We start from the raw sequence: 23,393 nt of genomic DNA, 5'->3' as shown, positions 1-23,393 counted from the left end.
CATTTCCGCCGCTGTGAGGAACAAATAAAGATCCAGTTATCTTGAAATTTCGACTTACTATCTCAAATTTCGATATAATATCTCGAAATTTCGACTTACTATTTCGAAATTTCGAGATAATTAGATTTAAGTTATGGGCTGCTGTTTTTGTTGCCCCATGTTTATACAGCCTTATAGCCACTTCTTACACTACTGTTAAAGTGACCCTGAAAGCCGCTTTCAGCGATCACAAGCTGTTGTGCCAGTAAGTCGAAATTTCGAGATAGTAAGTCGAAATTTCGAGATAACTGGATCTTTATTTTTTCCTCACAGTGGCGGAAATGGGCTTCCATATCATGTGCCATTTTGGCCAGTAAAGAATAAAATGGAGGTTTATTTCCTGAGCACAGTTAGTGAAATTGTTAATGCTTATATTGTGTGGTGTTGGAGGCTTTCAGTCGGTAATGACTCCTGCAATGAAACCTATAGAGAGCATGGAGATGATCAAAGTTAGAGATATTGAATACTTGCACAAAAGGCTATGATATGTGTGTACACAATGTTACACATGCTTGCCCTCTGCTGGTGTACGAGTGGTGAAAGTCACAAAAATGAAACGCAAATGCATTCTACTGAAACATTCTCACTTACTATGAACATCTCTTCCTAGTAAAACACACCACGATGAACATAGAGCATCACATCTGTGAGAGAAGCAGGGATGTGTTCATCTTGAGAATATTTTGGTGAATGATGTGATTATACCAATTTTCTTCGGCATTGAAAACGGCTCTGAGCCATGCGACTGCACAGCATCTGGTCCTCACGATCAATGAAGTAATCCTGGTTCTGTTTTGGTTGAGGCCAAATGAGACTTACATCCATCATGCAAATTTTGTGCAAAATGACTCTACGGCCCAGGATAAATAGAAACACACAGGAAACAAATAAGCACTTAACCACTAGGCTGTCGCCCTCCCACATCCACAATCCAACACAAGGGATTCAGAATCAGTCATCATTAAGGAAACATCACAACATTGTCTATTTAACTGAAAAGCTTTTTTTTAAAATGGCAAATTCAGCACGTTTGAACACTGCGCCTCACGTTACTGCAGGTTCACAAGCGTGTTGGAGAACTACGGTGGCCTTCAGGTAAAAAAAAAAAAAAAAAAAAAAAACAGCAGCCAGTGCTTAGTTGGTCCATTGTGGGCTACTGTGGTGCAACACGGTGGACTGTGAAGAGGACGATGTAAAGGGCCCATTATAAGAGAACCAAAACTAAAGATCCTTCGTTTCAGGTGATTAAACACTAATGAAAACATAGATATGAATAACACATTACATATCTGCTAATGGGTTGAAATGCTACACACTGGTTCTTTAAGCCCCAGTGTTTAAAATGTATGACAACTGTATCCTCGGATAAAATGACAATGAGAGAAAGAACTCTGATGTATCTAAAGTCACATTACAGATATTGTGATATTATCTGCTGCACCTGCAGCCATCAGGACACAACAGACCGTTGCATGACGCTCAGTTTGTGAGCTTGTTCGACACAATACTAATCAGTCACATCTTTAAACATCATGGGTTCAACCCATGAAAGCTCAGCGATCTCGGATTATCTTCAAAATTATAATTGACTTTGCGGCGTCACATGAAAAACACACAATGTTCATTCTGTTTGCTAGTAGTGACCTTGTCATAACAGAGTACAAGTACACACATAGGTTAATATAATATTTATATTTAATATGATACATATTTACAAAACCACATCCACGTCTGTATTTACATTTTAAACGTCTGATATAAAAGGCACAGGATGGAGAAAGCTAAACTTTGCATCAAGGTGCAGAATATTTGAAGCGACAGATTCCCACAACAGGAAGCGGCTGAGACTTTTCTGGAAAGTAGTAAACAATAAAGGGAACCTTTTCTCAAGCTTTGTCGTGTCTTTATGTTACATCAGTTAAGTGCAAATAACTAATAGACCTCCACCTACCTGTACATCTCGACACATTAAAAATAAGGTAGGAGAGGGGGCGTGTCCAGTACAAGTTGCCAGGTCCTGATCTCTGAAAACAACGCGCTGGATGAACGTGTTTGGGCAAGTCAGATGAGTAAAGAGAGAGCATACTCAAACATTCTCTGGGTAAATAATATAAAGTGTCATCAACTGCATAGAAGCTGCAATTCTGTTGAGTTGTAACTCAAGGCAGGCGCTACCATCTCTGTCCCGCCCAGAGCATCCTGCCCTCTGATCTTCAGGTTGACAAACTTGATCTTCCAGCTGTTCTTCTCCAGCGGGGAGCTGATGAGGCCAAATATTTGCTCAAAAATGCCCAGACAGGCTTCGTCTCTGTGGATGGTCCCAGCTACGGCCACCAGCACCAGGCCGTGCGGGGAGGCCAGCGTCCTGAGGCCATGAGGCTGCAGGTTGGGACTGAGGAGGAGGCGCTCATCCCTGGTCAAGGCAAGCAGACGAAGGCTAACCAGCTCAGCCCCCAGGAAATCCTCCATCTGTTCGCTGCCAGCTCTGAGAAAGAGAGACACGGCTCGGTTTGGCACGGCTCGGTGTGCAGCCAAGTCCTGGCCCCGGACACATAACTGATCCAAAACCCAGAGAAGCTAACAACCACACGTCACCAGCGGCTTCATTTCAAGTCCCTTTACCGTTAAGGGCGTTCTTACCTGGAGAGGAGGCGCAGCTTCACATCTGGCCAGAAGTGTTGCGGTCCCCAGTCCTGCGGCGGCTGGCCCAGCGAGGGGTTGTGACTGTTTAACAGCTGGAAGAACCACTGGCAGAACTGCTGGCCGAGTACAAGTGGGTCAAAGCCCGCCTCGGCCTTCACCTCTGTGGACACCGTCCCTGTGGTCGGTCTCCGTCTAGTCTCATCCGTCTGTCCTGGAAGGCTTTTGTCATCCTTAAAAGAAATGAGAAGGTTGTTGGTGTACTCAAATACATTGTCAAATCAAGCCTTGAGTACTTTTTCGCAGACGTGTTCCAGCAACACATGCTGTCAACACCTCGTTATTGACATCCTAATGACGTACCACCATCTTACCTAAACGATACCTCCAAATATTCAACCATGTCAACACATAACGCACCTGGCCTCCTGTGCTTACCTTCCCAGACGACCACAGCTCCAGCGTCCTTCTCACCAGCTGGTGTTTCTCGCTGTTCGGGGGCATCGCCACACCCTCTTTGGCCAGGTACTTGAATACGAGGTCGCGATGAACCTTCTTCCTTTTCAGGAGCTCCTCGGCATTTTTAGTGAAGGAGAGGATTGTTTCCGTAGCCTCTGTATAAACAGATGGACACACCACATCCTTTAGGCAGATGTGAAGTTATTAAAAAAAAAAGATGGATGCTATCTAACTTGCTCCTTGCTAACTTGTAAAGATCGAAAGCATACGATACCTGTAATGTTTTCCACCACTATCATCTTATTCGTGACTGTGTCGCTGAGTGAGAGTAAGTGGCCCGTTGACATTAACTTCAGTATCTTAGTACATCCAGCGCGCTCTGTTGCTGACAGGCCTGGCATTTTCGACACCGCAAAACAAAAAATCCCTCTTCTTTCCAAAGATCGTCCATTCGCGTCCGACTGGAAATGTGTCCGTGTAGGAACACGTATTAGTGGCAAAACATTCCGCACGAAACCTTAGCTAACGTTATATCCGGCAAGACTTGAAGCTGCGTTTATGGCTATAGGAATTAATACTGTCGCTAGATGACATACGTAATGACCACCTTTTACCTATAAATTGCAATACATGTGTGTTACCAATACATTGTTTGTAAGGAAACAAGCTACAAACGTTTAAGTGATTAGGGATTCAATGATCATGTATTGTCATTCTGCAACACAGAGTCCTGTAGTGGCAATAGAGATTCTGTTCGTCAGGTGCGTTTACAAGGAGCACTTGAAGGCATCATGAGACAAGATAGCTAGCTTAACTAGAGCAGCTATATATCCACGGCTAGCATGCGCAATGAGGATGTACCGCCAGTGCAGCTGGGTAATTTACCTGCAAGATAAGCGACCTTTTCAGAGTTACACATAACTTATTTATCAACAAATATGTTTTGATTAACAGGACTGAGGGGGAGCAGCTGTGCGATTTAGACTTGTAACGTTACTGCCGAATTAAAGCCAAGGGAGTCCATCGCTGAAAGGTAACGTCCTGTTATCATTTGCTAACGTATCCACAGTAGCTTCTTAAACGCCATTCCACCGTTTAGCTTGTTTACAGTTAACGTTAAATAAGTGCTACTCTTATGTCACTTAACTGTTAAAGTAACTGATTTTATAATTGTTGATGAGGTTTTTTTTTGTCGTGTATGTTGCTGTTCAGTTATTGTAACAATCATACAATGTTATTCTGTTGCCGAACTCCATAAATAACTTTGTGAATTTAATATAAAGTCAGCCTCGCTTGACGGCACGCCCCTTTAAAATGTAACTAACAAGTGTGTCTGAATTGTAATGTCCTCTCTGACACTGTAGCCTTAGCATTACTCCATGATGAACCGCCAAACTGTTGACAAATCAGGACAACTGTTTACCTTTGGACCTACTTTTATCATGAGGTGTGGTTTGATTTAGCCCTGTGATGAGCCGCGAGACTAATATTGACTGACTGCTGGCCTTCAGCTGTGTCACAACGAATGAGGAACTGTCATTGGCTAACATTTCACATAACTTAGTCTGCTTTCAACACGAGGACATGTGAAATGAGCTGAGGGGAAATTGCACCAGTTATTTCCCCAAATCAGGTAAATATAGTTCCTCAACTTGTAATAATCGCCTCAATAGAAGTTATAAAGGACTTAAATAACACCGCTCTAAACTAGTGTAAGATAGCATTCAAAGTGCAGAACGATACCTTCAGCATTGTGACCAAAGCTTAATATTTCTCTCTATGAGATCAACATAATCAGAAGTAGGAAAAAAAGCTCAGCCGCTTCTCTCTGGACGGCTAAAGCCTCAAACTGTTGGGCCTGTTGTCGTCCCGTCCCTGCTGCAGATGGAGGAGTTCAAGAGCAGTACTCTGGGCCGGGTGACGGTCTACTCTATCCAGGGCTGCCCACACTGCGTGCAGGCCAAAGCCACCCTCGGCCGCTTGGGAGTCCCGGTGTGCGACGTGGACGTGGGAAGGCATCCGGAGCTGAGAGCCAGGGTGAAGGAGCTGACGGGACGCAGCTCGGTCCCTCAGATCTTCTTTAACAACGTTCATGTCGGGGGCAACGATGACCTGCAGAAACTGGTGAGAAGGAGTGGGGGAAACGACCTAAAGATACTACTTCCTCATCGAAACGCTTGCAAAACTTAGTGTAATGTCGTTTTTTTTTTGTTTTTTTTTTAAATGTGTGCTTGATCTGCTTCACTCCCTCAGGCTCCCGAGGAGCTTCAACGGTTGGTGAATCTGGTGAAGAAAGAGCCTCTTCCAGCAGACGCTCCACCACTGCCAGAGGAGACTCAAGCAGAGGACATGGCTGGGGAGACTGATGGAGGTGAGGGAGTTATTGAGCGTGAGTTTGTGCGATAGTTAGAAAGATGGTGAAATATGCCTGGGCAGGGCGAAGCCAGAGGAAACTCCGGTGGAAGCTCGTAGCGGTCCTGACGTGCAAATGGGTCGTCCGGCCTGGGTATAGGGGAGAGAGACTAATCGAACCAGGAGCTGGTTCCCTCTGAAGTCTCCTTCAGGATAGCTGACGCTCACAGTGTATCCCCTCTGCTTTCACGTGAATATGGTGTATGGAAAGTGTTCAATCATAATCCTCGTGGTGCCCACGTTACCTGAAGGCAACGTTGTTGAGGAAGGTCCTCAGCCTTCTTTGTGATGCTGTCACTCATGATGCCACGCCCCTCTCAGTTGATGCCACGCCCCCCCCCCCCCCCCCCCCCCCCCCCCCCCCCACGCTAGATCAGGGTCAAAAGTCTGAACTGAAAAAAAAAACGATCTGAAAGTGAAAAAAAGATTTGAAACCGAATCTGAAAATATAAAATCTGAAACTGACAAATATAAGACCTCAATTATCAAAATATATATGAAACTGAAAAAAAAGAAAGAAAATGTATTCAAAAAAATTCCAGAACTGAATCAAAAATTATATTCAACCCAAAAAAACCTTTTCATTCACTTATTTTTATTTTTAATACATTGCTGTATTTTTCAATGTTCAAGGCCACAACTTGGACTTGCAGGTTCAAATTTTTCTTTTTTTTTTCAAACGATCAAAACTTTTGACCTGGATTTAGCTCCATACTGTACAGCCCAATGCTAATGCGGTAAACACACACTAAGAGATGCCTTAAAGACCCAATATTCCATGTTGACCAGCGTTTGAATGATCTTCTATCCCTTAAACACGTTCGTTAAAATGGAAACTAAATGAATGTTATTTTCTGGTCATCTGTGCTCATGAGTTAAACAATGTGTTGCTTGGTCCTTCTTCCAGAGCACCTATGACCTTAATCTTAACTCAAGTGCTTCTTTTTCCTTTTGTCACACACACACACACACACACACACACACACACACACACACACACACACACACACACACACACACACACACACACACACACTACCCTGCACATATTCCTTCCTACACACGGGTGTGAACATGTGTGTGTGTGTGTGTGTGTGTGTGTGTGTGTGTGTGTTTGTCCGTGTGTGTGGCTTTGGCACATTCCTGCCCTCGCAGAGTTTGTGTGTGAGAGGGATGAGTTCGCAGACCTGGTACAGGACCTCAAACACGGCAATGTGATTGCCGCTCATAGGAGGGGACTGACATTGTACAAAAAGAGCTTCTCGTCCGATCAACTGGTCGACTGGCTGCAGAAAGAGAAGGGCATGGGTAAGTGAGGCTGCAGACCTGCAGTGACGCTTTCACCGTTGTGTCCATTTCTAGATTTTTGTGGCCGTTATTAGATCTGGAAAAAGATCATCGAACTGTCTCAAAGTGCCCAGATTCATACAAAGCACAGTCACATCCAGATCTGTCGACGCTGACTGTGTGGCCGTATATGTGTGTGTGTGTGTGTGTGTGTGTGTGTGCCAGCCAGGGCCGAGGCCTGTAGTACTGGCCAAGCACTGTTGCAGAAGAAGTACATGGTCAGTATCCGAGGCGTTGGGCAGCAGGATGGCGCTTTTGGAGAAGGGAAAGACTCTCTGTACAGGCTGCTGGAGGACGACCCTCACTCAGCCCTCAACGCAGGACAGACGGCAGCCTGCAGTCCCATCCCGGGTAGGTCAGGACACGGAGCGGGCTTTTGGAGACGTTGCGCACGTTTCCTTCCAGGTTCACGCTGACTGGTGTGTCGTCCCCCCCCCCCCGCGATGCTCTCTAACCTCTGTCCTCTCTCTGCTGCTGCCTTGGTCATACGAGGACCCTCCTGGGTTTTTGCTTGGGTCTGTATATTATGTCAGTGAGCTTAGCGGTGGGAAGAACTGAAGTAGGACTTGGTGATATATCTGTTATATGGCCTCTGATAGACGAAAAGTAAATCACTCCATCAGTGCACTAAACCTGCTTTTTTTTAAATGGGTCCTGAAAACTTCTTGATTCTTTTAGCAACTGAAGAAATGAAAGAAACGGCCTGTAAATATCTATCACTGAAGCCCTATTTAAAAAAAAACCAAAAAAACATGTTTCCTTTTCTGCAGGTTTTGGCGTCATCTTCTGACCGATTTTCATTTATTTCTCAAGCGTTTCTCTCTGTGTGGCGGTGGTGAGACGTATTGCCCGGCTCTGTGTTCCATCTCTACCTGAATGTCGCGCACCTCTGGAGGCTAACTAACAAGCTAACCCGTGGCGTACGCCGCAGAGGGGATCATAATCTGCGCTTCGGTGTTTACTGCGCTTTGGCTGTTTTCTCTCTCTGGGATTGATCAGCAACGCTCTCTGGTTCTGGGGCTATGCTAACACAGCTGCTCTTAACACCCAGATGTTGGTTCGTCTCACCAGTAGATGTGGTCAAACATTAACTCTCTCTCTCTCTCTCTCTCTCTCTCTCTCTCTCTCTCTCTCTCTCTCTCTCTCTCTCTCTCTCTCTCTCTCTCTCAGCTGCTGAACTCTCTTTGATCGTACGGGAGTTGATCCTGAAACTGTTCTCTGAGCATCTCTCCGCTGATGGCAAGGTAACGTCCTCGTCGTTCGTCTGTACGCCCCCCCTGTTGTCTCGTTGTTGTACTGCATGATCTTACTGCTGCGACTAAACTAAACGAAGCCCCCCCCCCCCCCCCCCCCCCCCCCCCCCCCCCCCCCCCGCAGTCCGTGGACTACGAGGGCATGTCGGCGAACCCCGCCTTCGAGCGTTACTGCGAGCTCGCCATTCAGCTGCAGAGGGTGGAGCTGCTTTCCCTGAGTCGGGAGGAGAAGCTGGCCTTCTTCATCAACATCTACAACGCCTTGGTCATCCACGGGTACCTACGCCTGGGGGCCCCCACCAACATGTGGCAGAGATACAGAGTAGGTCCTTACCACATTCCAGTCCCACTAGAGTCCATGACGGGTGTTCCTGGAACCCCTTGAAGCCATCAACCGCATGTCCTGCTTTCTTTATGCACTGTCTGTTAACAGTCTTCAATCGCATAAAGAATATTTCTTTGTCCTGTCCCGTTTTCTAGTTCTTCAACTATGTGAGCTACCTGATTGGAGGAGAGGTGTTCACGCTTCAGGACATCGAGAACGGAGTCCTGAGAGGGAACAGAAAAGGCGTCGCACAGCTTCTGAGGCCCTTCTCCAAAACAGACCCGCGACTACAAGTACTCAGACGTTCTGTCCGATCGCCGCTGAGCGTTTCACCGATTCACCAACGGCACGTTTTGAATGCCAAATAAGTCACGTTGAATTCCAAAACTCCCTCGTTTGTCCTCCAGGTGGCCCTTCCGGACGCGGAGCCCCTCATTCACTTTGCCTTGAACTGCGGCGCGAAGGGCTGCCCGCCGATTAAAACGTACACCCCGCAGGTAAGCAGGTGTCAAACATACCGACGGGGTTTATTGTGGGTCTGCAACATACTTGGTGACTGTTAAGGAGAGGCTGAATGGTTCTGATCTACTCGACCCCTATCAGGACATTGACAGCCAGCTCCGCACAGCGGCGGAGGCCTTCCTGGAGAACGACGACGCCTGTCTGGTGGATTCTGGAAAAGAGAAGTGCGACTCAGTCAGATATTCAAGTGGTACAAAGCTGACTTTGGAGGAACTGATGAGAAGGTAGTTTTGACTCCCAATTACCAACCCGGTGGTCTTGTTAGCGAAAGACGTATTCCGATCGTTTACTTCGGTAGCGATGCTACGGTGTTAAAAAAAATACCGTCCTGCATTCGTTTATATTTATTAATATACCAGCGCAAAAAGTAAAAGTAGTCATTATAAAAATGCCGAAGTTGAAATGATCCTAAATTGTAAATTCTTAAGAAAAACGTACTTTAATTAAGCCCAGTACATGATTAATCTACTTCATGTCACATGATTAACAATGACAAATCTCTCTCTCTCTCTCTGTCTCTCTCTGTCTCTGTCTCTCTCTGTCTCTTCTCTTTCTCTTTCTCTCTGTCTCTGTCTCTCTCTGTCTCTGTCTCTCTGTCTCTGTCTCTCTCTGTCTCTGTCTCTCTGTCTCTCTCTGTCTCTCTCTCTGTCTCTTCTCTTTCTCTCTGTCTCTCTCTGTCTCTGTCTCTGTCTCTTTCTCTCTCTGTCTCTTTCTCTCTCTCTCTCTCTCTCTGTCTCTGTCTCTGTCTCTCTCTCTCTGTCTCTCTCTCTGTCTCTTTCTCTCTGTCTCTGTCTCTCTCTCTCTCTCTCTCTCCTCTCTCTGTCTCTCTCTCTCTGTCTCTCTCTCTGTCTCTTTCTCTCTGTCTCTCTCTGTCTCTGTCTCTGTCTCTCTCTCTCTGGTAGCTGCTGACGTGGGTGGTGGAGCACATGGGGGACTCTCCGAAGAAGACCAGCCTGCAGGGGGTCCTTTCCTCCGGGAAGACCAAAGTCAGCTTCCTCCCTTACGACTGGAGCTCCAACAGTTCCCGCTGAGCATGTGCTGCAGCGCGTTCACGTCCAGCCATACGCTCTGTCTCTCTGCATCTGTCCGCTTTCTACTGAGCTGCATCTACTTAGAAACCAGGTTGGTGATGATGATGATCCACTGGTCCTCAACCATGCGAATTGGTTTTTATGCAATACAAACTGTAAATCAAGTGGGGGGGGGGGGGGGGGGGGGGGGGGGCGGGCACATTTTGCACCGTACCAATCGACTCACACTTCTCTTGGAGGCTTATTCTAGCTTTAAGGTCTCGCCGAACGCACACGATCCCTGTGACGGGAAGCTGTATACCGGTTTCACACTCAACTTTTATTGGACGGCCGTCGTAAAGGACAATTGCACACTGAAAACGCTTTACCTGCAGCAGCTAAACTGCCAGGATGAGACGCACATCAAGTGTGTTTATTGACTTGTAAAATGTCGACGCCTGAACATTTCCCTATTTATTTTCAGAGTAAAATGAACACGGAGCTAACCGATGGCATTCTTTTTATAGCGATTATAAAATCACTCTTCCACGCTCTCCAGTCCTAATCTCTAACAACTCAGGGGTCCTGGATTGTCGCGGTCCTCTCGGTCCAGTACGACATCCGTCGGGCTGTTTTTTTATTTTTATTTATTTATTTTTTTAACGTGGAGCATTAAGTCAGAGACGGTACGAACGCGCTGCCTTTTGACGAGCCATACCGAAACCCTTTTGCACTTGCTACTCATTCGTGTTTAGCGGGGCTGCGGCGTCTCCACAGAGCTAGTCCATCTTAAATTTAAAAAAAGCCAGATTTAAAGAGTGTAGATTGCTTTTTTAAAGCATCTGTGACCCAGGTATTAAGATCTTCTTCATTTCAAACAGGATCCCGTTAGGTGCTGCTACTGTCACTTCGATAGCCACAGGTTGGACTGGAACTGTGTTGTGGTGCAGTGGCTATATGGGGGGAGGGGGGGGGGTGGTGTATCCTCTAGGCCCCGCCCCCCAGCTTTGTGTTTTTAATGCTCAGACTTCACGGTTGTTCGCCCTCTTTTTGATCCAGGTCTTCCATTTTCAATTGGAAAAGAGCTACTGATGTTTTATAAAGGAATATTTATTATCAACATTTGTATCAGATCTACATCCCTGACTCTCTTTGCATGTTTATCACCAGATTTTGAATGCCGTTGAGACATATTTGTTCTTCCTTTCTGTGTGTCTGCGTGAACTGAACACATCATTATGTTTTTCTTCAGTAGTGAGGAGTTAGACGTAGCAGCTCACGTGTTGATTAGTCAGCAGTTGTTTTGGTGTTAGGTGTGTTTTTACACAGGCTTACCACAACTGTACAGGACCGCTTTCATTTCTGTTTCCGTCATTGAATTTCACTAAATCCGTTTTACCCGACCTTAAAAGTTTGTAAGACTTCCTTTTTTTTTTTTCTTCAAAACAACTGAAGCGGAGCACACATCCGCTTCATCTAAAGACTGTATATGATTATAGTGTTTATCAGAGAAACCCTTTGTTCTCCTGCCTCTGTTTCCATCATTTTTAAGGATTTTCTTATCTCAGGTCAAAAGAAGACGCGAGTAGAAACATTGAGTGGCTTCACGTCATCGATGCACTCAACACGGTCCGCACAGTCCATATCCACAACTGTAACCGTCAAGTTTATTTGTCCTGAAGCTAGAAGCGGCACCACATCGTGAGGGTCAAATAAGCATGTGTTCAAACTGGAGTGCGTTTGAATGGCGGCCCGTAGCAGGAGCCGCTGCTTTGTCTCTGAGCTCAGCCGTAACAAGTAGTCGTCCCTCAACACTCGTCCTCCCAATGAGACGATTCAGAGACGAACGTCCTCCGTCTTAAAGCAGACGGAGGACGTTCGGCTTTACTTCTGTTGACAGTGAGTCTAAAGGGAGACGTGTTGTGGGATGAAATGGACAGAAGGAAAGGGTTCCGTTTACCTCCGTTGATCCCTGTACTACATTACCTCGTGTATCAGGAACACGTGATGCAAAAAGTTTTTTAAATGAGCAATTCTAATATTCTATTTTCCTCTTTCCTTGGAGTTAACAATAAAGCAATATGTTTATGAATGGTAAATATGCAATGCTGAACTAAAATAAAATACATTTGTCTGCTGTCTCTCTTACTGTGTTCTCTCATTGCATGCAACTCTCTCTCTCACACTCTCTCTCTCTCACTCACACTCGCTCTCACACTCTCTCTCTCTCACTCACACTCTCTCACTCACTCACACTCATAGTCTCACTCTCGCTCTCACACTCTCTCGCTCACACTCACTCTCTCTCACTCTCGCTCTCACACTCTCTCTCACTCACACTCTCTCACTCACACTCTCTCTCTCTCACACACACACACGAAATATTAACCAATACCATAATTATCGGCAACAACAGACTTTTAGTTTAATTTGTTTATTCAAACACTTTCTTTAAGAAAAATAGATAGGGAATCATCAATACCTTTTACAAATCCAATATATTAACATTTGTACATATAAATAAAAGCAGGTTTAAGTGTGCAGTCCCGTAAAAACGTTACATTAAAAGTTATTAAAACAGATCAACCATCTCAAAAGTATAAACACAACAGATATTCTACATATCGACAGGACGCGGAGTAATCAAAGGAAAAGTGTAAAGTGAACTGGCACTGAATGACGGGTGTACTGTGTGTCTGAACCAGTCTGAACTCTGGGATCAGGTCTTGGCACAAATGCAATGAATCGTTTCTGTACTGTAGAGAACGAGAGTGTGACGGTATGAAGGCAGATTTATATGGTTTCAGACATTTTTGGTCACAGCTTAAAGACGCGATTCCTGTTGTCACCCAGACCAGACGACTAGTCAACGAGAAGCAAACCAGAACAGCAGCCCACACCAGTTCAGCTGAGACTCCTCTTAGCGGTCCGAGGACCAGAAGAGACCAACGCTCCGGGGATGTGCACGATTCATTAGGAAGACGACATTATTTTAAACAGACATGCTAAACAGAGAAGGCAACACACACACACACTGAGCTCATCTTTGCACCAGTCAAAATGACTTCATACAGTGCGAGGACTGTTTTTGATACACTGCATGTAAACGAGAAAAATCAGACGGGACTTTAGAAATCATGAGCTGGAGCCATTTTGGCATAATGTTGCACAAACACAGCTGGAAGAACCAGATGTTGAAGAAGTCCCTAAGGGAGTGTGAGAAGACAAATAACAGCCCGTTTATTACCAAAATACATGATTTAGACGGTAAAAGAAATTTGGGTAACTTTTGTCCCAAAAATAAAAAATCAGAGGCTTCCAATCGATGTAAGAGATGTATCTCCACTTGATCTAAAAAGAGAAGTCGTTAGTGTCACTAGGTCGTAGTGAGAATACTTATTTCAGTTACCATGTGTTACTATAACTTAACCACGGCTTAGTGATTCATCAAATGTTTGTCGTTGAATAGAAACGGTCCTCCTGTGCTCGAACAGGAACACGGACTCTAAGGCGGTGCTAACGGAAGAGTCTTCAGACATGATTCATTCCTCCGTGTTACTTTTAAAAATTTGGTGAGAAAACTAAATTATTTAGTTTTTTGTGTTTTTTATAACCAATGATTGAAAAGGTAAATAAATATTGATTCATCACACATTAAATATATATATATATATATATATATATTCCTCACAGATTTGTGTTTGTTTTACCTTCTCGACACACTGATGACGTTTTGAGGAACAATTAGTTTTAGCTCAAAATTATATCCAAAAAAAAAAAAAGAGGTTCTCTCAATTTAATTAAGAGACAAACAAATCCTAAAATGAAGCATTTTGGCACGTTTCCCCTTTGTTCACAAAGTGTTGTGTATGTAGTACTGTGTGGGAGGAGAAGGAAAGGGTTCCAGTGTTCCGTTATCTAGAATGCTTGACCTGAGTCAGGTCACCGCTCCTCTCACCACTAACCTGAGAAAGAGAAGAAACAAGTTGATTATCCAGTGTTAGAAATGCAGACGCGTTGCAGTCCGTGCATCGAGCACACTTACTTTCATCGTCTGAATCGAAGCCAAACAGTGAGGAGCAGGTGTTGAGCGCTTGGTGCTTCTGTAGTTCTTCTACGGCGCTGAAGGAGGAAAGACATTTGTCACAGCGATGTCTGATCTTCTGCACAGAGGCCCCGTCATCCACCGGCTGCTGCTGCTTCTCTGGGACCAGCTCCTTGTTCTTCTTGTTGCTCCAGTAGATGTTTTTCCGAGGAGCGACCTCGTCGTTGGACCGCCTCTTGCGCATCGAGAGCCGCGACTCATCCAGGTAGGTGGACGGCGGCGGCCGGATGAAGGGCGCTTTGACGAACGTCGCGTACGCGGGATCTTCGGGTTTGAAGGTTTTGTGCTCGGTTATGTGCGGCTCCCCCAGCGTCTTCTGCACTCCCTCGGCCAAAGTGGACAGATCCTCGAGGTCTCGGACGTTCAACGGGTCCCACTCGACGGGCGTTCTTTTTCGACAGCTCTTACTTGGAGTTGCCGTAGCAGCGCCGGTAGACAGTTTGTGTCTCGTCTCGTCCTCATGACCGTTGACTTGGCGGTCGTCTGCGGGCTCACGACCGACTGTGTTCTCTGAACAATTAGGAGGTCTAGACGGGTCTCGAGTACCGTCTGGGACATTTACTTCTCCAGGCTGGTCTCCGGTTTCGCTCATTTCGCTGAAACCCTCGTGATTAGAGGCCTCGGCGCGATCCGGACCCGGACTTTCTCTCTGCCCCTTTTTACTCTGAAGCCAGATATCTTCGACCTTCACTCTCTGCTTCCACGGAGCTTCTGGGTTTTGCTTCATCTGTCTGCTGGGTCCCACCTCCAGTTCCTCTCGCTGAGGCGCCGGGATGTAGTGTCTCCACTCGTGGTCGTAGAGACCTTGAAAGTTCGCGAACAGCTTCTCGCAGTCCGTGACTGAACACTGAGGTCTGAAGGGCTGGTGGGTGTTGACGTGGTCCTTTAAATCCTGCAGCGTCGAGAAGCGCTGGCCGCACTCCAGGTGGTAGCAGAAGTGCTGGAGAGCGGTGTCGTGGAGCTTCATGTGGTCCTTGTAGTGCTGGAGGAACTGGATCTGCCTGTTGGAGGAAAGCACAGTGAGCCCAATGACAACCTTTCAAAGATGTAGCTTTCGGTCTTTAGCGAGACGAAATGAAGAAGTGTTTGATGCCTGATATACTCTTACCTGAGGCACAGGGTGCACTTGTGTTTGGCCCACACAAACGTCTTCTCCAGCACCTTCTCTTCGCTGATGTGGCATTTAATAGCGTGCTTTGTCAGCGTGGTGCTAACCCTCAGGAACACTCGATCACAGGACTCTGAGGGGCACAGGTGATAGGTGTCCACGCCGAAGCCGTTTTCTCCCGCCGGCTTCTCCTCCTCCGTCACGGACGGGTCTCTCACGACCACCACGCCGTCTTTGATGACCACCTGCTCGTCCTTGAATTCCGCCAGCTTGAAGATCTTCGCGTCGGGGTTCTTGCACTTCTTGTGAAGCACGGAGGTCTTCTTGATGAGCGTGCGGAGGTTCCTGATGATTCGATCTTCCCTCTTGAGGCTCGACACTTTAGTTTTGCCGCCGGGTTTCGGCTCGGGAGCTTCCTCGACGGTAACGGAAGTCGGGTTTTCGTTCGGAGACTTCACATTGTGCGCTACTCCGTTAGCGGCCGGACTGTCCTCGGCGCACGGCTCCTTATCCTTATCGGGGGGTTTCTGCTTGCTCATCACGTCGATGTGGTCCAGAATGTGCTTTTTGGCGAAGGGGAGCTGTTTGAAGCGTTTTCCACAGAGTATACATTTCAGTTTCCTGCTCTTAAGGTGCGAGAGAGCGTGCCTCATAACGTTCAAGCCTTTATAGTCTTTGTGGCAGAGCTTGCAGTGGTGCATCAGGTGGGAGTATTGTTGAGTGCGGAGTACTCTGTCCTTCCACGTTCTCTTGGCTTTCCCCTGGAGAAGAGACGACACACCACCGAAATAAGTGCTACATGTTCAGCAGAATATCAAATAGCCATGTCTTTCTGTTCCCTTGTTTATGTATTCCTCAAAAGACTGCGTGGACACACAAGCATTCCACTGCAGTACAGTGTAAGACAGGGCTGGGCATTGTACGGCCCTTTGGTTGACTTTCACCGGCCCGTGTGAGGTTGATTGGAAATTAAAAAATAAACATATTTTTCTAATTTTACCTCATGCGTGGACTCTCAAAATCACAGTTCAGTGACAATCGTTATAATATGATGTATCTTGCTTACTATTTGGAGTGCAAAGACAATATTGTGTTGTCTTTAGAAAGCTAAGAACCTCTTTCCAACAGTATATGGAACTCAAAATGTGTTTTGGGGTGAATGTGCCTGAAAATTATCACTAATAAAAATGAGTCACAAATGGTAAAAACTTTCACATTTTGTTTGTTTGTTTTGGTGTTTCTGGTTGATTTTTTTCAAAATGTTTCTTTTACTGTTTTTGTTTACCATTGTTTTGGGAAAATGTATTGAATAAATGACTTTTTTTTTTAAGGCAACCTCGGTTTTTCATTGCTTAATCATAACATGCAGTACTCTTACCAGTCTCACCAGCTTGTCAAAACAATGCTATATACTGCTTTTATAAAGAAATACAATCAATATTATGCAGAATTGAGTTCAGCCTTTTGGCCTGGCCCTCCACAATATTTTCTGTTTCTCATGTGGCCCCATGGAAAAAATAATTGCCCACCCCTGGTGTAAGACAAGATAAAGATACATTCATTTGGAATATATGCGCCCAGTATTTATGAAGGAGGGTAAATTACAGAAACGACTGACCTCAGTGTTCGACGCCTCCGTTTCCGCTGTGGGTCGGGGCTCCTGTCCCGTGCCGCCATTCACCTCATATTGCGCCGAGGATTCCGGTTGCTCGCCGTCGGGCTTCTTGGATTTGAGAGAGTAGCTGTGCAGCACTTCTATTGGACAATCCAGTAACTCTAAGGGCGGCCCGTCGAGCTCGGGATCAGCTTCGATGGAAGGAGGAGCGGCGGCGGCTCGACGCTCGTCGGGGAGAGCTTCACAGATCTGCGCTCGAGATTCCTTTTGGGTTTGTTCGTCGGGACTGCTACCGGAGAGCAAGTCGGGTTGTTTCTCCAGTTCGCTTTCCCTCTCTAGATTATCCATCTGCTCAAATTGGTTCTCTTCCTGTTCACTCTTTTGTTCAAGTTCGTTCTCCAGGTGAGGCATGTCCGGCTCTCTGTCTTCCGTGTCAGTTATGTCCTCAAAGCCAGACTCTTCCTCAGTGAGGGGGACTTCGTTTTCAGGGTAGGAGAATTCCAGTTTCTGTGAAGGCTTGCGTCCCCGTTTCTTCCCTTTACCCGTGACTTTCTTCTCTATAACCGTGACCTTCTTCTCTTTGACCGTCTGCAGCTGCTCCAGCCTCGGCAGACCCTGCAGCCATCTTTTCTTCCGACCCTTCCTTTTCAAAATTTGGCTCTTCACACATCTGGACAAGTATTCCCTCTTGCGGTTCAGCGGGGCTTTTACAATAGCTGCATTTTCAATGTTGCCGTGAATGCGTCTTAGTGAATACACCGGCTTGATGCCGTAGGAGGATTTGAGGTTGTATTTGAACTCCGGATCGTCGCCGCGGTCGGCCTCGTCGTCAGACGTCGATCGGTTTCTCCTTCGTAGGCTTTTCCTCCATTTCCTCCTCTTCAGAAGAGGATTGTTTGACGGGTCGACACACTTTTCGGTCTCTCGCTGGCAGGAATTCAAACCTCGAGCGCTCGAGTCATTTACGTACGTATTTATTAACAGCTCTTCGCTGTTTTCCTTCTCCTCCTCCTCCTCCTCCTCCTCCTCGTATTCCTTCTCCTCTTCCTCCTTCATCTCACTGAGAACAGCAGCCTTCATGACCTTATCACTCATCAACCCCAAGCAGTGGGTCCGGAGGGTCAGGAGGTTCCAGAACTCCGGGTCAAAACACAGGCGCTCCTTCAGCATCTAGAACAACGAAGAGAAAAAATCTTAGGAATAAATCAGAATGCTAATACATCCAAATATGTCGTTACATCAGATCACACGTCCTCCTCTCCACCACCGCCGACCTGCAGAATATGGAAGCGGACGTTGGTCCGGACGGGGCTGTTGTGGGGGTGCGGCTCCTGGTCAGGGTGCATGTAAAGCAGGCAGACGGTTCGGTAAGCGTCCAGGGTGCGCTCCTGGCAGAAGACCAGCAGGGCACACGCCCGACAGATCTCCAGGTCGTGAGGCAGCAGGAAGGCGATGGTCTTGCAGACGAGGGACCGGGTGACGCCGTCGGCCTGCATGTCATCCAGCTGCAAGGCCCTGGCACAAAGCTCCACACACACCTGGACCCCTTCAACCCCCAGCTGGCCAAAAACAAACAAAAAAAAAAACATGTTTATTCTTGACTCGATGAAGCCGTGGATTTTTAGCGAAATATATAAATGTGTTGTGAGAAACACGACATGGAAAAAGAAGATGCCGCGACTTCGGTCGCACCTCTGCGGTGACCAGCTTGATGAAGGGGAAGATGGCTCTGACGTTAGTAGCGGAAGAAGCCAACTGCAAGCACTCGGCCAGGAAACCGTGTCTGGAGGGATGGGCCCTGAGGTGCAACCTGCTCCAGACGAACACCAGGTCCCTGCAAGAGGCAGCGGAGAACAAGCCAAAGACGTCAGTAATACGTTTTGATGACAACGGTTTCTTATTCCTAAGTTAACAGAGGGGATGCGACACTGAGCATCTAGACAACGGCTCCCCTTACTATTGTGCAAACGCTGGGTACATGACATGACCTGTAAGCAACGTCAGCCGTGAACACTGAGGAGGAAGGTCCGATGACGTGTTCGTGTGACGGTGATTCTTACCAGATGTAGTACATGTCTCCGTTGTGTAGCTGCTGCGTGAGGAAAGCTTTACACAGCGACAACAGAAGCTCGTCTTTTTCAACGCTCTCCGTGTTGCAGATGATCTCCACGGCATCGCGGCCGTCTATCTCTGCCATCTGTGGAACGGAGATACGTAGAGGCACACGCATGCATAAAAATACACTCCAAATACTAAATACGTTTCATCTCTAAAGCTCCGTGACGCCTCACATCCTTTGCCACTCTTTGTCGCCTACCTCCTTGTGAAGGTGCTCATGCAGCGAGGCCTTGTAGAGGCAGGTCAGGTAGGCCTGATGGAAGTACAGATGCTTTCCGGCCTCGCGATTTTCCAGGCAGCTTTTAGCCAGGGCCATCGCCTCTTGCATTCGCTCACAGGCTCGCAGGTAGCGGATCCGCAGCTCGAAGAACACCGGCAACTCTGAGCTTAAGTAGTCCTCAACTGCAAGGAGAGAAGGGGGGGGGGGGGGGGGGGGGGGGGTTACATGAGTCACTAATATAAGGGTATTTACATAAAGGTGTTGGCTGGAGTAATGCAGAATAATAACACTGATGTTCTTCACTGGCCCTTCAGTTTTGTAATTCTCTGATACGATGCTGAAGGGATCGACGTATTGTAACAGCTTATAATCAGCTCCTAGTTTTGATGAAATATTTTGTCATTTGAAATACATTTTTTAGGAGGAACTGGACACGGCATTAGAATTGCCTGTAGCTTTTACCAAACACTGTAAATGGCAAGCCTAGACAGCTGAACTCAGCTGAAACTGATGGTATGATAGTGAGATGTGAATGATAGACAGGAAGGCAAGCATGTGATACAACCCGCAACCCAACTGCTGTGTGTGTGTGTGTGTGTGTGTGTGTGTGTGTGTGTGTGTGTGTGTGTGTGTGTGTGTGTGTGTGTGTGTGTGTGTGCACTCAGCTCTCCTCTTCTACCGTTCTGTTAAACCGATGACGTCGGTTGCGGACACAACCTGATCAATAGCAAGTCCGCTCACAGGAGTGGGGCGAGCCTACCTTCTTTCATTGGTAAGTCCGCCTCTTTCAGGACTCCTTGCAGCACTAGATTCTCCCACGGGCCTCCTGTTTTGATGATCAGCTTCACATGCTGAAGGTAGACGTTCCTGTGCCTCAGGAGCTGAGAGTGGCACTCCTGCAAAGAGCAGTAAAGAGAAAGACGTTTTCTATAAGAACAAAAAACCTTTTTGTGAAATGAGCGATCACAACAATGACTTTTAAGATGTGTTGGTTCATAATTACATACTAAATCAATCACATGTCTATGGATAGAGTAGCAGTAGCACACACACACACACACACACACATTGAGGTAACACTGGCTCTCGGCTGGGTGCCGGTAACTTCTAGGAAACACTCACAACTGGGTGTAATGAAAAGTGTGCATAAGAGAACGGCGCGTCAGTGTTTGTCACCTGAAAGGAATCCAGAATGTCTTTCAAAGGCTCTTCCACAAATTCTTCCTTGCTGAAAAACAGCATCAGTTCAAAAAAGCTCCTGCGAGACAATGAGAGGAACGTTAGTTTGCCAAAAAACACATCCCACAGGAAGTATATCGTTATCTGTACAAAAACACGTAGCAGTCACTTTCTATACAAGTGCTATCAAAAGAGTATATAATGACCAATACTTAACAGCTAATCCGAGCGAAAAGCGTTTTAACTGTAGCTCCAAACATGGGCAGAAAAGACAACATTAGTGTGCTATTGCTGTGGGACGCAAGAAAACAAGGCTGCCGTGTTCACTGCGGTATATGGTTTAGTTTTAGATCACCAGGATGCATATCCAACGTAAAACTCGTATCATGAGCTTCATTTAGCCCCATGTAAACATCCACAAACACCGTCTCCCATTGCATGTGGCAAAGTACTCACAAGGCCATACTGCTGAGAACATAGTGGATGTGCTGACAGTCATCGGGGAAGGCAGCGGTGGCTTTGGTGAAGCTGCAGAGCGCGGTCCGCAGCACCTTCAGCTGAGGGAGAGGAACCTGCCATTGTCCCGTGTACTCCTCCACCAACTGGGCAGGAAGAACACAGGGGAAAAACATGGAATACATTTCAATTGATCGCCACAGATCTTTTAACACTAAAGCGGGCCGAATGAATAGCTGCCTTCAGAATAAATACAAGTCATGTCGGGACATTCAGAGCGGTGTTGGTTGAACTGCAGTGTGACATCTTGTACTGTTGTGGAGTTCAGTTGTCACGCTTTAACTCCCACATCTCCATAGAAAGAGAACCTCGAGGAGAGGTGGGACAAACCGTGATTGTGGAGGAGTGTAGTAATGTAGATGGAATACGGGAGTAGATAACTAAGCTGACGTTATATCTCATAAACAAGGCTGACATCACACTGATGCAAGACGTCAGCACACGATGAGTTCACAGGTTTACACAAAGTTCGCTTAGTAACGTTTTATTATTTAGCTTTAAGTTGCCTGACCTGGCTTTTAATCTTAACTGGAATTTGATAACAGGCTATGAAACCTAGTGTTTCCCTTAAATGTTAAAACAAAGTTTTAATAATAACCAATAGTTAAGATAAATACAGCTTGTTGGTAGACCTATGTTAACCTCATACCGTTAATAAGCTTAACTTTACTGCCTTAAGTTAACGTTAGCTACAAAGCTAACTAGCTAAGCTATATCATACATCGGATAGGCCTATTTAGAGGAACTCGGGTAGCCTACTGCATCAAGTTACCTAGCCAGGAGTACAGTGTATACCTCTCTTCATTTTAATAATCATGTATGTTGTGTTTAAGACGGGCTGTACAGAGTCGTAGCTTCGCAATGACGCCAAAACACAACGCTACATGGTCTGGCCACTAACGTTAGCTAGCAACGCTAGTAGCGTTAGCAATAAACAGACGGCGACTACGGAGACCATTTTACTCAATAGAGAGCGGCATACCTCACAGAACTCAGAGCAATAGGCTTTGCTCTTCAGAGACGACTCGTTGCTGCAATGTCTGTCGCACAACGTGTCCAGGGCTGATTCAAGCCCGTCTGTTTCCAAATCACTTTCGCTGTCCGCCATACTGTCTGCTGTATCCAGCGCATAGTCAAAGTTGCCAGGTTTGAAAGGTAGCGTCCTCGTATCCCCCCCCCCCCACGACAAAACGCAACCAACCTGGCAACCCCGTAATTACAGCGATCGTCAAGATTGACGATACTACATTGTGCAAACTTGAGTTCATTTTTTATTCGTGGCAGTTACGTTTTTAGAAGAAATGGTTGATTTGGTCTGTGAGAGTACTTTTACACTGATCAGATTAGTGGGCTATTGTCATATTGATTATTGTTTTAAGGAAAGGCTTTCCGGTAGAATTTACAAGCAGGCATAGTTATAGTCAAATACATGTTCAAGTAAAAGGTGTACAGCAAGTTTGGAAACATTTGAACAAACTATATAGAGGAGATGAAAGTTTGACTTTTGCATTATAGTGTTCTTCTGTGAAAGAGGGTTTTCAAAGCTCTCTCTAATGAGTCATTTTTTAAATAATGTCTCTGAAATTGATGTCAATTGAAATATTACTGGTAACATAACCAGTAATATTGCATAACCAGCATTGCCCCCAAATGCCTCCTCACTAACATTGAACTATAGTCCATGTGATGTACTGTTGGGGAGGAGGGATTTGGGGCAATAACCCAGTGTCGGCAGCTGGAATTAGGCCGGTGTATTTGGCCCGACTCTGGGGCGTCATTCATCCCGAGGAGAGCCGAGTTTAGGCCGGAGCTGGGCCAGGTCATTTTGACTACCTGGGAACCTTTCACCATTGAATACATTAACCACTTTTTTTTTTTTTTAGGGCCTGGCTGATTCAGCGAGAGGTATCTTCTTCTCTTTTGCCACATAGGAGAGAGAGAGAACGCTTTGACTGGTGCTGAATGTAGTAAAGTTCTCATGTGTTCCAGTGAACACAGTGAGCAATAGACAAGAACGGGAAGCCCCATGTTTTCAACGTTGTTGCTCGTGACGCCCGCTGGTTGTAGGCTTTTCCCCAAACGTGGTGCCTTGATGAAGGAGGGATCATTCGCTTTCCTCATTCTCAAAAGAGTCAACAGCATTCGGACATGATGGTCATGAGGTTGATAAGACAGGAGTAAAAGAAGAGGCTTTGATGGGAATTGCTGGGCAAACCCAAATAGACCAAAGTGAATTCAATTAGTTTCTGATTTTATGTTCTCTTTTAGAATATTTTTTGTTTATTTTTTAAATAAAATATATTTCCCATGAAACATAGTCTATGTGACACATGAATGCAGATTTTTTTTTAATTTCATTACTTTTATTTATTTAATTGATGAGGCCAAATAAACAATTCCATATTTCCAGATTCATGAATCTCTGTGTTGAAGCCTTTAAGGTTGAAGCTGTGAAGGAGATGCAGTTCATGCAGTCTTTCTGACAGCCACAAGGGGGCGTCATCATATCAGAATATGAAAAATAT

At 46.0% G+C, this 23,393-nt stretch overlaps 3 protein-coding genes across 3 annotated transcripts; 1 reads left to right on the top strand and 2 right to left on the bottom strand.

Moving 5' to 3' along the window:
- Positions 1-1,716: 1,716 nt before the first annotated feature.
- On the bottom strand, positions 1,717-3,588 carry cunh3orf38 (chromosome unknown C3orf38 homolog). The gene is made up of 4 exons (XM_068734439.1): positions 3,413-3,588; positions 3,118-3,293; positions 2,680-2,912; positions 1,717-2,524 (listed from the first exon to the last, which is right to left on the bottom strand). The coding sequence occupies exons 1-4, from the start codon at positions 3,537-3,539 to the stop codon at positions 2,161-2,163; spliced, it is 900 nt and encodes a 299-aa protein (XP_068590540.1). The 5' UTR covers positions 3,540-3,588; the 3' UTR covers positions 1,717-2,160.
- Positions 3,589-4,024: 436 nt separating this feature from the next.
- zgc:152951 (uncharacterized protein LOC569013 homolog) lies at positions 4,025-10,210 on the top strand. Its single transcript, XM_068737496.1, is given in 12 exon segments — positions 4,025-4,171; positions 5,023-5,262; positions 5,392-5,509; positions 6,706-6,858; positions 7,063-7,248; positions 8,068-8,141; positions 8,275-8,472; positions 8,631-8,768; positions 8,883-8,972; positions 9,079-9,148; positions 9,151-9,221; positions 9,900-10,210. Coding segments are annotated over 11 exon segments (1,467 nt in total). The 5' UTR covers positions 4,025-4,171; the 3' UTR covers positions 10,029-10,210.
- Positions 10,211-12,643: 2,433 nt separating this feature from the next.
- On the bottom strand, positions 12,644-21,979 carry znf654 (zinc finger protein 654). The gene is made up of 12 exons (XM_068737482.1): positions 21,851-21,979; positions 20,809-20,954; positions 20,350-20,431; positions 19,934-20,069; positions 19,153-19,355; positions 18,896-19,032; positions 18,528-18,669; positions 18,110-18,394; positions 16,839-18,005; positions 15,221-15,981; positions 14,053-15,113; positions 12,644-13,972 (listed from the first exon to the last, which is right to left on the bottom strand). Exons 1-12 carry the CDS (start codon positions 21,974-21,976, stop codon positions 13,968-13,970), a joined length of 4,251 nt encoding a protein of 1,416 aa, XP_068593583.1. The 5' UTR covers positions 21,977-21,979; the 3' UTR covers positions 12,644-13,967.
- Between the last annotated feature and the right edge of the window lie 1,414 nt (positions 21,980-23,393).

This window comes from Cebidichthys violaceus, unplaced genomic scaffold (assembly GCF_023349555.1).
Source record: "Cebidichthys violaceus isolate CVI_PGR_0920_01 unplaced genomic scaffold, fCebVio1.0.p SCAF_11, whole genome shotgun sequence".
NCBI classification, from domain to species: Eukaryota; Metazoa; Chordata; class Actinopteri; order Perciformes; family Stichaeidae; genus Cebidichthys; species Cebidichthys violaceus.
Note: the sequence above shows the minus strand (reverse complement) of the source record. Positions and strands in the feature narration are given on the sequence as shown.